The sequence below is a fragment of the Amyelois transitella genome, chromosome 3, assembly GCF_032362555.1.
Source record: "Amyelois transitella isolate CPQ chromosome 3, ilAmyTran1.1, whole genome shotgun sequence".
In the NCBI taxonomy this organism is placed as follows: Eukaryota; Metazoa; Arthropoda; class Insecta; order Lepidoptera; family Pyralidae; genus Amyelois; species Amyelois transitella.
Window position 1 is genome coordinate 7,020,589 of NC_083506.1, and position 17,970 is coordinate 7,038,558.

General features: G+C 36.9%; 1 protein-coding gene across 3 annotated transcripts; it reads left to right on the forward strand.

Annotated features, from left to right (window-relative positions):
- Positions 1–6,025: 6,025 nt before the first annotated feature.
- On the forward strand, positions 6,026–17,142 carry LOC106135478 (serrate RNA effector molecule homolog). Of its 3 annotated transcripts, none has more exons than XM_013335774.2 (16): positions 6,026–6,328; positions 6,930–7,181; positions 7,630–7,815; positions 8,810–8,876; positions 9,059–9,254; positions 9,736–9,824; positions 10,093–10,246; positions 10,503–10,843; positions 11,028–11,168; positions 11,432–11,650; positions 11,957–12,250; positions 12,462–12,575; positions 12,668–12,811; positions 13,246–13,370; positions 14,345–14,455; positions 16,916–17,142. In XM_013335774.2, exons 1-16 carry the CDS (start codon positions 6,189–6,191, stop codon positions 16,992–16,994), a joined length of 2,652 nt encoding a protein of 883 aa, XP_013191228.2. In that variant the 5' UTR covers positions 6,026–6,188; the 3' UTR covers positions 16,995–17,142. The 3 variants fall into 3 exon arrangements, with proteins under 3 accessions (XP_013191228.2, XP_013191230.2, XP_013191229.2); XM_013335776.2 differs by having other exon boundaries at positions 10,168–10,246; XM_013335775.2 differs by lacking the exon at positions 16,916–17,142 and adding an exon at positions 15,787–16,894.
- Positions 17,143–17,970: the final 828 nt, after the last annotated feature.

The window sequence follows — 17,970 nt, forward strand, 5'->3', positions numbered from 1 at the left end:
ACTTCCACAACACAACTTCAATGTATGGGACGAACGAGATGGTATGTTCAGAACAGGATCATTCGATGAATTCGATTATCGACCGACACTACGAAAAGAGAATTTGGAACGAAGATAATCTGGGAAGCAGGGGTTAAAGAGGACATTATAGAGGAGCAGCTCCTTCAGGCATGCAATATTTTTATAATTGTTAATACTAACTTAAGTATACTTAACACATCTTATGAAAATAATTCAGAAAATGATATTTTTTTTAAATTATCGGTTTTGAGTCGACTAATACTCCTCATTGTCCGATACTATCGATAGTATTGTTCCTTACTAGTAGTATTGCTCCAAAACTGGTTACATAGTATATAGTACCTAATAGTTATTTTGGGCATCATTGAAGCCCTCAAGGATGCTCCATCCCAGTTTTTTTCACATTATCTATTATTTCTTCGCTCCTAATAGTTGCAGCTTAACGTTATATAGCCTAAAGCCTTCCTCGATAAATGGTCTATTCAACACAAAAATAATTTTTCAATTCGAACCAGTAGTTCTTGAGATTAGCGCATTCAAACAAACAAACTCTTCAGTTTTATAATATTTGTATAGATTAAAATTAGTATAGATAAATCTAAGTGCATACGCAAACTAAAAAAAATATTCTAATAGAATTATAACCAGAAATATGTACCTACTACTTACAAAAGAAATGAAAATAAAGTTGAAACGCCTGTGCAATACTATCTACTTAAACCTATTTCACTTAAATGGCTTGTTATATTTCATTTCATGTATAAGTTTGGTGTTTCTATACCGATTTCGGTGATTCTTATTTTATTGAATAGGTACTTATATTATTTTTTAAGAATTACGAATGAGTGAGAGTGACGTCAGAGTAAAGAAATATAATCAGAAATCTCCGAACTGCTAAGCTATTAGGAATTACACGAGTTATTGTGAGTCAACCATGAAAGATAGACTTATGCTGTCTTGGGATAATTTTTTAATAATTTTATCTACAATATTTCCGTTATACATGGTTTCGCTGTAGCTTTAACCACTAAGGGTGCACCCGCGACGGAAGCTTAAAAAATCAAGTAACTTCTCCCGTTTTCCCAACATTTTTTTTCACTGCTCTGCTCCTACTGATTGTAGCGTAATGAAAAGTATACTTGTTTATAACCTGCTCAGGAGTATGAAGAATAACTGTACTAAGTTTCGTTAAAATCCGTCAGGTATTTTTTGTTTCTATAAAGAACATACAGAAAGACAGACAGACAGACACAAAAATTTTACTGATTGTATTTTTGGCATCAGTATAGATCACTAATCACCCCCTGATAGTCTTTTTTTAAATATATTCCATGTACAGAATTGACCTCTCTACAGATTTATTATAAGTAAGATAAGACAGATAAGAAATTATCAAAAAGTGAGAGAGGATAAGGAGCCAGCTCGTAGTTAAAATATTGGCGAAGTTCGTCGTTGCTTTTCCTTAAAAAGCATAAACGCTGAAAAATTTGATTTGGATCCACAGCAACTTTAATTTTATTAATTTTAATTTTGCTGCTCATGCTCAATAAAGATTTAACTGTATCTTTCGTCGTCATCTTCATATCCTTAAAGTTGAAATATTTCATTTTGCGTCTTATATTGATTCCAATATCAAATGATTCATAACAATTTATAGTTTCGTTACCTACAACTCCTGTGGAAATGGCTACTACCTCCTGGACATCTGGAAATGTTTTATTATTACGGGAAATTTTATTTTTATATCTTTTTTTTTAATTTTATTACAACTAATGTATGAAGTTTTTATAAGGAAAAGTAATGCATAACTAGATATATTTTTTATATAATTTGTAGTGTCCGACCGAAGCTTCGGCTTCGGCTTCGGCTTCGGCCACCTTCGGCCAAAAAATCCACCTTCGGCGAAACATTCGGCTTCGGCCCAAAACCCGACCGAAGCCGAAGGTTTCGCCGAAGGTCCGAGCGACCGTCGAGATTGAACGAACTGAACAGGACGTCCTTAATTTGATCAAGATACGTTCGTCTAGGTCTTCCCACTCCGACCTTTCCCTCCACACTCTCCTTGTATATTTGCTTAGTCAACCTGTTTTCATTCATCCTCTCCACATGACCGAACCATCTCAACATACCCTTTTCTATTCCTGTAACTACATCTTCTTTCACATCACAACATTCCCTAATCACGCTGTTCCTTATCCGGTCACTCAATTTCACACCCAACATACTCCTTAACGCTCTCATTTCCACTGCATTTATTCTGCTTTCGTGCTTCTTTTGCCATACCCAACTTTCACTCCCATACATTAATGTCGGGACCAACACGCCCCTATGCACAGGCAGCCGAGCCTTTTTGGATAGTTTCTGACTGCTCATAAAGGCATGCAAAGCTCCATTCACCAAGTTCCCCGCGTTCGCTCTCCTTTCAATATCACTATCACACTTGCCATCTGATGTAAACTTTGATCCTAGATATACAAACTCTTTCACTTGCTCAACTTTTTCTCCTCCAATCAAAATATTACATGCTGTCATTTCTTTCTCCATTTCAAAAACCAGTGTTTTAGTTTTACTTACGTTCACTTTCTTCCTTTCTCATTTAAAGCTTCATGCATACAGTTTACCATCTCCTGTAACTCCTCCGCTGATGACGCCAGTATAACCTGATCGTCGGCATAGAGCAGACATTTGACGAGTAACTCATTCATCCTTAATCCACTTTCAGACTCTTTCAAATCTGTCAAACAACTATCCATAAATAGGTTGAACAGCCACGGTGACGCAACACATCCTTGCCTAACGCCTTTCTCAATCTTAAACCACTCAGTGTGCGCTCCGTTTATCCTGACACAAGCACACGAATCCTCATATAAGGATTTCAGTGCTCGTATCAAGAGACTGCTCACCCCATGCATAGAAAGTGCTGACCACAATTCATTCCTCTCAACTCTGTCATAGGCCTATTCCAAATCCACGAATGTGCAATAGACTTTTTGACTCTTGGCCAAAAACTTTTCGGCTATGCACCGCAAAGAAAAGACCTGATCAGTACATTCCATTCCCTTTCGAAATCCCGCTTGAGCATCCCATATTTTGCCATCAGTTTCATTCCTGACTCTTTTAATCAATACCTTAGCATATAATTTGCCGACGACGCTAAGCAGGCTTATACCACGATAATTTTTGCAGTCCAGTTGTGACCCTTTTCCTTTGTAAAGTGGCACGATAACAGCCTTACACCAATCTTTTGGTACTCGGCCGCTTCTCCAACACAAATTGAAAAGGCAGTACAACTGTCTAGCTACGACGCCTTTTCCTGCTTTTAGCATCTCGACCTGTATCATACCCAGCAGCCTTACCCGCTTTCATACTCTTAAGTGCTTCCACAATTACGAACATTTCAATTTCGCCTTCCATCTCATTTTCTTTTTCTTCGCTATAGCAGAACTCTTTCTTATTTCCTTTCTTTTTTTCAAATAAACTCTCAAAATAGTCCTTCCATATCTTTAGCACACATTCTTCTTCTTTCACAACGCTACCATCCTGGCATCTGATCCTAGTCAGCTCTTTGGTTATAGTTTTTCCTCGGGCTGACCTTACGGATTTCCAGAATACTTTCAGATTTGACTGAAAGTCTTCTGATAACCTTTTATCAAATTCCTCTTTATACTCTTCTTTCTGTCTAATCACAGCTTTCTTAACCAAATCTTTCATTTTTTTATATTCCTTACGTGCTTCATTCACATCTTCATCTATAACCTCTTGCATTCTTAAGTTAGCTTTAGCTGCTAACAAATCCAGCCATGCTTTCTTCTTTAATCGCACAAGTTCTTGCACATCTTTATATGATATATCATCAACTTCTATATGAGACAGTCAATATATAAACCTTCAATATTGAGGTTTTGAAATAATTTTAATATTAATTGTAGCTTGTAGACAATATTGAACAAAATTAATTACTGAGTGCTGAGAGAATATAAACCTTCGGCTTCGGCTTCGGCCGAAGGTTGTGGCGATAGCCGATTAATCGGCTTCGGCTTCGGCTTCGGCCAAAAATAGACCTTCGGTCGGACACTAATAATTTGCATAAAAACTATTTAAAAAATATAAATAATTACTTATGTCCCCCTCTTAAAAGGTTTCTGATTTTAAATAATATTAAAAAAAATTAAATAAAAAAACCATCAAAATCGGAGCTGTTCTTGAGGACTTCCGAGAAAAAACCTTCATTGACGCGACTAATAGTATTGATAGGGTGGAATCCGGTATAAGTCGCACTCAACGAACCAGATCTTTTTCCCACTCAAGAATCAGAACTATTGTTTTTCCTGTATCGATAGTCCATCGAATGAAATGCTATCGATGATAGTTGACAGAGTCGATTATTGACCAGCATTATTACAAGGCACAACTTTTAGACCAAATAAATTGTACAAGACTAGTAGCTAGATAACAAATCTCATCTTCTCAATCATTTTCTGTTTCGTTTGTTTCCTTTTCAATCATTCACAGTGCTGCCAACTTAGCACTTTCGGCGCTAAATCTTGCGCCCAAAATTCGGAGCTTAGCGCTTAGCACCCATTTTGAACTGAAAAACTTGCGTCTTTTTTATCAATAAATTTCTGTTTTTTGTGTAATTATCAAAGAATTTATGGTAAAGCCAGTCTTGATGCCCTATTATAGAGATGAGAAACAAACTTTCTCTGGCCTGGGTCTGGAATGTTCATCTATATAAGTATTTATTACAAAATATAGATAGATGTGCCGTGTGGTTCCCGGCACCAATACAAAACAGAATAGGACCACTCCATCTCTTTCCCATGGATGTCGTAAAAGGCGACTAAGGTATAGGCTCATAAACTTGGGATTCTTCTTTTAGGCGATGGGCTAGCAACCTGTCACTATTTGAATCTCAATTCTATCATTAAGCCAAATAGCTGAACGTGGCCATTTAGTCTTCAAGACTGTTGGCTCTGTCTACCCCGCATGGGATATAGACGTGACGATATGTATGTATGTATGTATGTATGTATATAGATAGATACCTTATATCAGTGACTTAATATCACGTTTCACTCATGTTGCGTGTGAAGTAAAATTTTAAAAGAAAGGATTTTCATTTTTATTAAATCAAAATCCTATAATGATGTCGTATAAGGGATAGGCTAATAAAATTGGGATTCTAAATCTCAATTCCATCTTTAAACCATGCAACTGAACTGTGTCTTTCTGTCTTTTCAAGACTGGCTCTGTCTTCCTCGCAAGGAATATAGACAAAATTATGTGTATGTATGAATTTCACGATGCTTGGAAGCGAATATAGCTATTGACGAACTAAAAAACAAAAAAAAACTAACAAATGCGCATACCAATAAGCTCGTCGTAACAGTTATTTAGCCGCGTCCATCGCTGTTGAAGGCGAGAACTACCTATACTTGAGAGGGTAAGGGTATAAAAGTTTGAGAGGGTATATCCAAAGAAGTTCTCGCCAAGATTCTTGCGAGAGCGTGGAGTGCCCATTAAGGCAGTGTACATTTATTTTCTCAAGCTCCTATGCTTCAGTACAAATTCTTTAGTAAATACCTACTACCTAATATTATGTAAATCTTTTTTTTTATTTTCTTCCTTGAGGCAATTAAAATTCTATGAGAGCTTATTTTTGCCAGTTTTGAGTTTTAGTTAGTCCTCAATAAAGAACTTTCATTACAATGGTTCTAAAGGTCAAGTAAAAGCTGTGGATGCTTTACTTCACCCACTTTCGGGACTTTTTTGACAACATCAAAAGTCAATACGTTTTCATTCTACATTCATTGGTACATAAATGTTCTAGCACTTATGCCTGTAATTAAATATTCGATCAAACACTCATCTTAGAAAAATATTCGATCAAACACTATTTTGGGTTCTAGCTAAAAAAGTTTATAGGTCTGGTGTAGCGCCTTCTCTTCGGAGAAGGTTGGCAACGCTGTTCCATTCATTCATTTCATTCATGGTTTTCTATCGTTCGTTTCGTTTCGTACGCCGACCGAGGAGGGAGAGGAGCTTGCTTTCCGTTTGTCGCGTGGCTACCTATTTAGAAATTGCTTCAAAGATAAAGTTACCTTATTTACACGAAAATATTCATTAGGAACACCGCTAGCGATATAATTTAGTAACCTAAGTATATCATGGCGGATAGTGATGATGAGTATGATCGTAAACGTAGAGACAAATTCCGTGGTGAAAGAGGAGCAGCTGAAGGCAGTAGTTACCGAAGTAGCGATCGCCGCGAAGAAAGGAGCAGAGGACGTGAAGACTGGTCTGAAAGGTATGAGCACAATTCAGCTTATATAACTTAGTTTTCTCCATTATAACCCTTGTGAATTATATTCCAGATCCCAAGCCACATCCTATGAAACTCCTAAAGTCCTTAATCAAGTTTTCCAAACCACGAAACGTTCAATTGCCCTAGTGAGAAGGTACCCAAAATATTTATTTTAGTTTCAATCACATCCCACTATAAGGTAGGTATGACCCAACCAATTTGTTAAGATTGTAAGGTTCCTTTGACACATAGAGTACTTACCTCTACACAGAAACAAAATCAGCATGTAAGCTTTTTCAGTAAGATGTCCTATTAACCAACATACTGAAATGAAATCCATGAGATGCATATTAGGTCTTTTACAACTATTTTACTTGTACCTACAACAATTTTTTATTCTCTTACTCATTCCATAAAAGAATTTATAAAAAAATAACCTATTTATTATCCATAGTAGTTACCTCTTGTTTTTATGAAACATAGCTGGTTAACCACTGGTATCCAACAATAAGCTGGTTATTTTGTTTGTATGAATATTTGCAATTGTGATAATTACTCATCATAGAAATCTTAAAAGTTATTAAATTAATTTTTTAACTGGAAGATCTCGAGGGGGTCGTTCCGGTCCTGATTACAGAGACTACCGTGGAGGGGGCAGTACAAGTCGTGGTTACTCTCCAGTAAGAGGTGAAGGGCCACCAAGTAAGCGCATCCGACCTGATTGGCCGATTGAGGATAGAAGATATGGGGGAATGCCACATGACTCTTACGGCTCATATGGTTGGGCACATGACCACTTCGGACCACATCCAGCTCATCAAGGATATGGGCAACCCATGCCTCCTGTGCCTGCCAGGTATCCATTAATTCAGGTCTTTTCATCTTTCATAATAGTCTGCTGTGTGGATCTCGGGACCAATAAACAAAAAGACCACTCCGTCTCATTCCCATAGATGTCGCAAAAGGCGACTAAGGGATAGGTTTATAAACTTGGGATTCTTCTTTTAGGTGATGGGCTAGCAACCTGTCCCTTCTATCATTACGACAAACAGCTGAATGTGGTCTATGTACTTGAAGCATTGCAGTGCAATATTTGTAATTTGTTAAAGACACTATGTGGTTAGTCTTTAATATAATTTGGAAAAGATTCTATTTCACATAATCTTCCAAATTCTACTGAACAATTTTATGTATATTAATTTTCTAATTCTAAGCTTGTAATAATGACTAGGTACAGAGTAACTTGCAAGGCTATCATTATCAGAACAAAACCTATATTGAATTTTTGTTTTTTATTTTTACAGGGATGCTGTGCTTCCCATGGGCCCAACAGATGGCCCCACAACTATGATGTCATTCAAGGCATTCCTGGCTGCACAAGATGATTCAATCACAGTTGATGACGCCATTCTCAAATACAATGAGTACAAGTTGGAGTTTAGGAGACAACAGCTCAATGAGTTTTTCGTTGCTCACAAAGATGAAGAATGGTATGATGATTTTAAGCTGATAATAACCATTCTTAGTCATTATTCACAAAAGAGAAAAGTTTCATAAAGTTGGAATTATATTAAAAAGTTGACTGCAGTACTGATTGACACAGTGAATTAGTTTAACAATAAAGAGTCTGTTTTATTTAAATAATTTGCAGCAATTTAAAAAATTCTAAGCAGAAATACCATAAATTGCCCTTAATTTTAGTAAAGATCTACCTAGTAATATTGATGAATTTATATGCTTAGAATTTTTTAATTCACCATGCAAATTTTAACAGTAACCTTTTTTCCCTACAGTCTACAGCGTAATCGTGTGGAACGTTGTGCTGGACAACATTAAGACAATTTGTACAAATAAATGACGTGTGTAGCTAGTTATTATCGCGTTGACCAGTAGCGTGCAATGCTACAGGTTTCGTTTCTGTTAGGGGTAGGGTTTACATATTCCACATGTGTGGAACAGGTGAGATTATGAGATTTTTTCAATTTTAATAAGATTTTAGTTAATTTGATCTGTAACACTACATGGATGACAATAAGGTGGTTATTTTGTTTATTATTTGTGTATTTCATTCAGACTGGTTTTCACATAAAACAATGGTTTGCCAAAAAATTATATGTTCTCTTTCTCCTTATCTTCGTCGTTTGTTTCTACTGTATCAATTTTCTCAACAGTAGGAGATTTGGATTTCTCCTGTTAAAATATGTTATTTCATATATTTCAATGTTGATTACAATATACCAAATCATCATCACTGATCTGAAAATAATGCTTCTTCTTATATGATACATATTTTAATAAAGATTTTTTTTATTGAATCATGAAACCATTTTTTATGATAATTCACTAAAGTAAAAGTGTGTACCAAAACATTGTTAGCAAAGTTATGTGAAAACCAACAACATTATTAATTTTTTGGTAGCACTATCCTATGTTGTGTGAAATTTTTCAGGAGAATGGTGTAAAAATAGGTTTTCTGTTTCTTAGGTTCAAGATTAAATACCACCCCGAAGAGTCTGTGAAAAGAAAAGAAGAACAGCTTGCTGCTTTGAAGGTAACTTCTAGATTTGAAATTCCATAATCAGATTTTCTTGTTGCTTCACACCTTTGAAATATCTGAATGAAAAAATATCATTCAAATAATGACATATATTAAATGATGATATTAACTTATTGAATGAAAGTTGTGCCCTTTTCTTTTCCAGATAATTTCTGAATAAGTAGTTTCTTTTCCAGAATCGTCTTAACGTGTTCTTGGAGCTCCTAGAACAAGGAGAATTAGATAAAGTAACAGTTGACGTAGACAAATCAGATAAGCTGATCCGTTTGCTTGACACAGTGGTCATCAAACTGGAGGGCGGCACTGACGATGATCTAAAAGCACTTGACGAACCACCGCCACAAGAAAACAATACAACTAATGATAAAACTGGTATGTATTGGTTTTATTTAAAATCTTTTTATATCATTGTGCAGACTATGTTATGGTTTATTGGCATTCAAGTCAGAGAAATTTCAGTTCTTATGTGGCTAATAAGATAATGTAATGTTTTATGGTGTATGCAGTCCAAGTTCCATACATATATATAAGTGCTTATAGACGTGCCACAATATATCCCATAGACGTGCGTCTATGGGATATATTGTTGGGTAGACAGAGCCAACAGTCTTGAAAGACTGATAGGCCACGTTCAGCTGTTTAGCTTAATGATATAATTGAGATTCAAATAATGACAGGTTGCTAGCTCGTCGCCTAAAAGAACCCCAAGTATATAAGTCTATCCCTTAGTCGCCTTTTACGACATCCATGGGAACGAGATGGAGTGGTCCTATTCCAAGTCTATCGTCGATTAATATTCTTTTATATTTTTTATAGTTGATACATGATATAACTACAATTTTCATATTTATAGATAAAGCAGACAATGACAAACCTGTTATCATTGATGTTGACGCAGTAAAGGTAAAAGAAGAAAAAGAGGATGCTGAAAAGAAGGATAAGGTTTGTATTCGCTTTTTGCTTTCAATATCAACAATGTAATACATTATATTAAAATTATAAGCCTTTTTCTTCTGCCCCGACTATTTAAAAATAAAGGGATTTTCTGCTTCCTTTGTCCTAAATAAATCATTTAATTCTACCTTTATGAGCCTTAACTAAAAACTAACATGCAAATACAAGCTTAGTGGTAGTTCAATTTTACTAACAATAAATACATTTTAGATTTTCACAAATCCTTCTCGTGCATTACTAGAATGAATGATTTCAGGACAAAAAGTCAGAATCTCCCAAGCCCACTGCTCCGTTGACCATGGAGATTGACCCCCACTTACGCCAATTGCAGGAACAAGCTAAAATGTTCTCGCGGTACAATTCTGTGCCGGGCGTTGACCCCGAGCCCGAGCCTGTGGAGAAAGAGCCTCGTAAGTACACAATCCATACTATATTATATCTAGGAGAGGGAAAAGTAAAACTTTTACTTAAACATGTATCATATTTTCACAGAACTAAAACCTTGGGGAAATGTTTAATTTGACAAATTAAAATAACTATTACATCACGTGTATATCTGTGCCATTGTAATTCGTTTTATTATTCAAGATTAAATAGATGTGGCTTTATTGTCTGTGTGAACCGAACAAACTTTTAATATTTAGCTTTAATTATCATTTTCTTCAGCGCCACCTGGTTCATCATCGAGCTCTTCATCGTCCAGTTCATCTTCATCAAGTTCTGAAGATGAGGGCGAATCCAACACTCGCCGGAAATCTAAATCCAAGTCCAAAACTCCTGACAAGTCGCCTAAACAGAAGGAGAAATCCAAATCTCCTACTGTTGAGAAAATTGAAACAGTAGAAATAAACGACGAAGATAAGGAGAAAGAGAAGAATGGTGACGACAAATCCGAGACTGCGGTAGAAGCGCCAGTGGAAAAGAAAGAGACGAGAGCTCTGCATAAAACCACTTCTATTTTCTTGAGGAATTTAGCCCCAACAATTACCAAAGCAGAAGTTGAAGCTGTACGTATTAATAAAATTCATAAATATAGACGAAGATTTGTTGCTAAGCATAAAATGTCGCAATAATAACTTACTAATAGTATAAGCCGAAATGGCTTAAATAATATAATTTTAAATCATGTTGGACTTTGTCAATGATTGATTTAATTCGTATTAGTTGCAACTAATACGCAAATAATTTCAGATGTGCAAACGATACGGCGGTTTCCTTCGCGTGGCGTTAGCCGACCCGCTGCCCGAGCGCCGCTGGTTCCGCCGCGGATGGGTCACCTTCCGCAGGGAGGTCAACATCAAGGATATTTGCTGGAACCTTAACAACATTCGGGTATGTGTGTGTAAATTAAAATAGTATGGTGGCTATTACAAAAGGGTACATTCCTATCCGGTGCTGCATGTAATGTCCCAGACAGTCTTGTTTAAGTGATATGACCATGCAACTTTTAAGATCGCCTTGGTTTCTCTCCTTATATAAACTCATGTACTAACCTCCCGTCACTCTGTGCCATCACCGCTTACCTCCGCTCCTAAAGTTTGGTCCTACAGCAGAAGAATAAATAGCCGGTGTTAACGTACTAATCTTTATTCCAGCTGCGAGAGTGCGAACTAGGCGCCATCGTGAACCGCGACCTGCAGCGCCGCATCCGGCCCGTGTCCGGCGTCACGCTGGAGCGCGCCGTGCTGCGCGCCGACGCCCGGCTGGCCGCCCGCCTCGCGCACCTGCTCGACTCCAGGACCAAACTGTGGGACGCCGTTACCGGGGCGGATGCCGCCGCTGCTGCCGATAGAGACGCTCAGCAATCTGGTGAAGTGAGTGTGTCGTTTGTTTGGTTATTGTTGGTTCGCTGTAACGTGCAACAAGTCTTTCTATACGCTACTTCATCCTCACCTCTCTAGAGAAGAACAGGGTGCAACTTTTAAACGTGATTCTGGATTGGCGTGTAACGCGGATATACGGGGGCAGTTAAGATACGATGACGATTCTTGCAGACGTTAGGCCAATGAGGTTAGAAACATACACCGTAATACGCATTGCCATTTCATGATGGAGGTGAAAAACATACAAATCCATACAACTGAAACTCTTTTTATTAATTTCTAATCAAAATCTTTTAGTTCCAGAACTTCAGCCTTAACTCTAAAAACCCAGTGCTCCACAAAATAACCGAGCACTTGATTGAGGAAGCGTCCACAGAAGAAGAAGAATTATTGGGTTTAGAAGCATCATCAGAATCTTCGTCTCAGGAACAGCCGGACCCCGAGCTGATGCGGGTGTTGGATCGGCTGGTGTTGTACTTGCGCATAGTGCACTCAGTGGACTATTATAACCACTGCGAGTATCCGTATGAGGACGAGATGCCAAATCGATGTGGTATTATGCACGCTCGATCGGGACCGCCAGCTAATAAGGTATTCATGTTTGTTACGATTGTTTGCTTAGATTATCAGCTCCACGGTTCACCTAGTTGGTGCACCAAATGCTCTTTATCAATTAAATTATAGACACAATGTTGAACGCATTTTTATATAAACTTAATATTTTTTTCCTTCATTATATAACGTAAATTTTTTGGCAAGCTTGTATATAATCTTTTAAATAATGTGCACCCCCTTTTTTTAGCCAACCCAACAAGAAATTCAGGACTATATAAAGACTTTTGAAGGAAAAATGTCAGCTTTCCTTCAAGACGTTAAACCACTAACAGACGAGGAGTTGCAAAAGCTTGGCATCAAGGTAAATATTATAATAAGGAATCATCATACCCTCCACTAACCTATCATGAATACCTTTTCAAAATTAATTTTTAATTTTTGTTTATATTTAAGGATTCCGAGGCAGAGGTGGAGAAATTCATCCAAGCAAACTCTCAGGAATTGTCAAAAGACAAATGGCTGTGTCCACTAAGTGGCAAAAAGTTTAAAGGTCCTGATTTTATAAGGAAGCACATATTCAACAAACATGCAGAGAAGGTAAACTTATTTTATTTTTGATTTCCATTATAGGCAGTTATATAGCACAAAATTTTATTTCTTCTGGATAATCGCGTAACATGTGAGCATTCTTGGTTAATTGACAACATCGTGGGAAAATTGATACATTCAGGCAATTGGATATGTAATTGTGATTCAATATGGGTTATGTTTCCCTCTGAAGGTAATGGAACTCAGATGGGAGTAGTTTTATGAAAAATCCTGAAGCTGAGTAGAAACTCATTCCTCTAGAGAGGACTCTATAGAAATCCTTTTTTTTTTGACGCGCGTGAACAGGATAAACATTATAATATTTTTTAATGATTTCATTAAGTTTAGTTTCTTCAGTCTCCATCGTACCAAATTGTCTTATGTCAATGTTATAGATATTAAAGTAAAACAAATGATTCATAACGTAATTGTTTGAATGTTAGGTGGAGGAAGTGCGGCGCGAGGTGGCGTACTTCAACGCGTACGTGCGCGACGTGCGGCGCCCGCAGCAGCCCGAGCCGCCCGCGCGCGCCGCGCCGCCGCACCCGCACCACGCGCCGCCGCAGCCGTGAGTCACAGACACCACTACCTGTTGCCCGCGACTTCGTTAAACTTCTAGCCCCCTCGCCCCCTTTATCGAGTCAAATTCAGGCAACTCTATGTGTAACCATGATCCAGTACGAGTTAAATTTGCAAAGGTTACGCAGGTCGGACGGGACTATTATAGCTTCGTGTAAAAACCTGACAGAATAAATGCAGTGGAAATGAGAGCGTTAAGGAGTATGTTGGGTGTGAAATTGAGTGACCGGATAAGGAACAGCGTGATAAGGGAATGTTGTGATGTGAAAGAAGATGTAGTTACAGGAATAGAAAAGGGTATGTTGAGATGGTTCGGTCATGTGGAGAGGATGAATGAAAACAGGTTGACTAAGCAGATATACAAGGAGAGTGTGGAGGGAAAGGTCGGGGTGGGAAGACCTAGACGAACATATCTTGATCAAATTAAGGACGTCCTGGTGAAGGGTCAGGTCAAAAGTGCCCGAAACCGCCGAGCTTGCATGAAGAGAGTTATGAATGTGGATGAAGCAAAGGAAGTATGCAGGGATCGTGGCAAGTGGAAAGAAGTAGTCTCTGCCTACCCCTCCGGGAAAGAGGCGTGAGTTTATGTATGTATGTGTAAAAACCTGACTCACCCAATCTAGGATTATGGTCACTTCTATTCGTAACTATCAACAGGAGGAAGAAAGAGAAGGCTGTTTTTTTGCAATGCTCAGGGTTTACAGTTTGAGCAGATCCTTTAACTACTAATTAAACAATTGTGAATTGCTGAAAAAAAAAATTGGATCTACACATTTTCATCGATTCCAGTGGCAGTGAAATTATCGTGTTGTGTCTCCCATTATAATCTATAATTACACTGACAATTACATATTATAACCTTACGGCGAAAAGAAACTCATTTTAAAAATAACGCCTAATTCTTCATCACCTTAGTATGTCAGTTCTGTGTTACATGTTTCAATATAAAATCGTTGTACACAGCGGCTACGGGTCAGTGGGCGGCGCAGCCCCGGGCGGCGGGCGCTGGGGCTGGCCGGCGTGGGCGCCGCCGCAGCCCTACGCGCCTCGCCATCCCAGATTCTCTAGGCCCAGGTCAGTTTTGCACACTAATGATTTAAGATTTTTATCTATCTTTACATATATTATGTATGGATTCACCAGCCGCCCTAGTATAGGGGGCTGGGGCTTGTATATGAGTACAGGGAGAGCGCAAACGCGAGAGCAGCTCACTCCTTCCATGATTCTGCTTGTGCAACCGGAAGGTTGGTAGAGAGCCAAGGATGGTGGTGGGATAGTGATGTATCTATGGATCGGATCAGACACGTCCACGTTCGTACAATGGAGCTTCAGTGTCAATCCATAAGAAACAACTACCGATATTCTTTCCGGACGAGACAAGTCCCGGACTAGTGGTAGGCCCTTAAACTGTACGTGAGGTGTCCTCGCTTTACAGAAACACTTCACGGAACAAACATTAAACATTTTGCCAAAATACTTTTTTGAGATCTCGCAATCTAAATACGTTTGAATTAAAATAATCAGAAAATTATTTGACACAATTACCGTAGACTGTATTTATAAACCTTTATTATTTTGAGGTATAAATAAAACTCGCGAAACACGCTTTGCGAGAATTGTTTCTGTGTAATATTGCACGCACTACATTAAACACACCGGACAGAGAAAAAAATAGTTAACTTTAGAGCGATTGGGTGATGACGCAGCTTAAAAAAAAAGAGTTCACTCGCTCGTCTTTGCATGCTTCCCGTTGCACATTTCAATTTCCCAATATTTTGGTATTGTCTGCATTTTGCATGTATCAGTCATTGATTGGGGCTAATTTGTGTATAGGTACTACTATCTACCTATTTTATGTATGGATTATAAATGCTTTAACGAATTAATTCGAGTATACCAATAACTTATCATCACCTGGGCCGTTTACAGAGTAGGTAATTAGTATTTAAACTCTTTTATATTTTTTTTCAATAAGCATGTTAGTAAAAGAAGTCTCACAAGATATGTATTTAACACCTAAAATTAATTTTAACATCCTCATTTATGTGATAAAATCCCGATTCCTATCATAGCCCTGTGACAATAACACAATAATTTAAATTGTATGCCACACTCGTGTAACATGTGTGCTTTAAGTAGTCGACGGAACTGCGCTGTGACCTCGTTCATATTACTTATTCCTTTTGCATGGCCTTTACATTTGATTTATGCACGATGATTATATCCATTCACACGTATGCGCCTATCCCCAAAATTTGCATGAATGACGACGCAAATATTAGGCACAATGCCCAAAAGACATCCTTATATCTGACTTGTCACGAAATTGAAGCATGCTGCAATTGCATTAAGTAGTTAAATTAGTTTTCGTATTTCCAAACATCTGAGATGAAAGAAATTTGCAGGGAGAATGTGGATCGGTCGCGGCCTATTATAGCATACAACGATCTTGACTTCCCGGACAGTGGTGATATATTCTAAGTTAAACATAAATATCATGACAATATTGGTACATTAATTTTGTATTTTATAATTTTATAACATTCCGATATTACCACTTATTGAAACAGCATATTTTGTATTAATTTTCTGCCAATTTAACAAATATTGTTTCCCAGAAATTGCTAATAGTATTAATTATGTTTCATGATTTCTTGATTCAGTATTTTTTTCGATGTATTTTTAATATTGTAATGGATTTTTTAATTAATACATTGTACAAGATTATGATATAGTTTTATTTTGTCAAGACGCATAATGTAATAATTACTAAGTAAACAAAAAATAATAATATTATATTAAGATTTAAATCCTTCTATATGATAGGTCAGGAGAAAAACCCTCGTATTCCCCAAAGATTGAAATGAATAATACATTCAGAAAGACCTATTTTCAGAACCATTTTTTTCCGGAAAAGTGTACCATTTATCTCTTTTGTAGAGATTTTTTTTTTTAATTCTATCATAAAAAAATGTTATTGTGGTTAATAAATATAAAAACATACACATTTCTATTTTGCAAAATTGCAAAATTAAAAGTTTAGTCCTCTTACATGATTGTTAAATCTTTTAACTTTGTTATTGACTGACCATTTTAAATGAAATTGAATACGATTTTTTTCTCCGACCTATTAGTTTTTTGATATTCAGCTCAAAACTCGTACCTATATATTATATTTATGTTATAAATGAATGTTTATAATAAATAGTCATAAATCAAAATTACTCTTATGTCTTTATTTCTTCCTTTGTGTTAAATAATTCCCGGGAAGCTGAGATTAATTTGTAGTGCCCTTTTTATTAAGTGTGGTTAAAAAATTGTTTACGCGTATTTTTGAGGAAGCGGCACTTAAAATTACTTAACTCTGCCCCTCCAGTCGCCCCACTTGTTGAGTAAATTAGACACAAATTCTCAGCAAATTTTGTGGAAATGTTTCTACTAAAAATTATTATAGTTTTGACACTTGTGGCGTGACTGGTGGCACAAATTAGAAAAATCTGGCACTTAGATTAACTTTGAGTTTGATTGTTAAAGGGGCGGCGGCGCGGACTTCCGCCCGGTCATACACTACAGGGACTTGGACGCGCCGCGCGAACCCGACGAGTTCGTATAATATGGAAACTCGCATCCACTTACCAAAGGACCTCGCATAACTTCTTACTAATAGAATATGTACTAGATATATAATGTAGCAGCCGATTATTTGTCACAAATATAGTGTGCTCAATGTGTATTTTTGAAATATACTGACGTTTTTAATTTATAAAGTTTTTCAATGAAAATTCGCAAATTAAGTTTTATGTCTGAAAATTGTTGTTGTTGAAAAACAATAATAATAAAGCGATGTTTATCTGAAGCATCTAGATCATATGCAGGTTACGTACTCGATATTGAAAAGACACAATAATCTTTAAATAATACTCATTTCTTTGTAAGACAGGGTTTAAGAACAAAAGATGTAGTTACAATTTAAGATAACTTATTTAAGTAATAGAGACAGTCTTTTTTCAACACTAACTTACTACTTCACTTACCGATAAAAAAGAAGAAAAGCTGATACTTAATTCTGACATTATAGCGGTTAACATATACTTTGAAACGAAATCTCTGACATTGGAATACTAAAAGCTCATTATGGTAACCACGAACCGGGAATACCAGGTAAACATCGTGATTCCTTCTATCTAATAGCGGCCAGTACCGTTCCGAACGATAACCTTCTCCTTGGTTAAATTCTCGGAATAAATTTATGATTTAATTTGTTTGAATGAGGAAAATTTTTATAAAACAAATTTAAAAATAATATCGATCTTAATTATTTGATCTAAGGATCATTCCGAATCTGCAAGACGAATTTTTAATTTTTCAGAATGCAAAAACATTTTAGGACAAGTTCCATAATTTTTTAGGGTTCCGTATCTAAAAGGTAAAAACGGGATCTTATTACTAAGCCTCCGCTGTCTGTGTTTCCGTCTGTCAGTCACCAGGCTGTATCTCAAACTTATAGCTAGAAAGCTGAAATTTTCACAAATGATGTATTTACGTTACCGCTATAACAACACATAAAATTCAAAAAATATTTTAAAGAT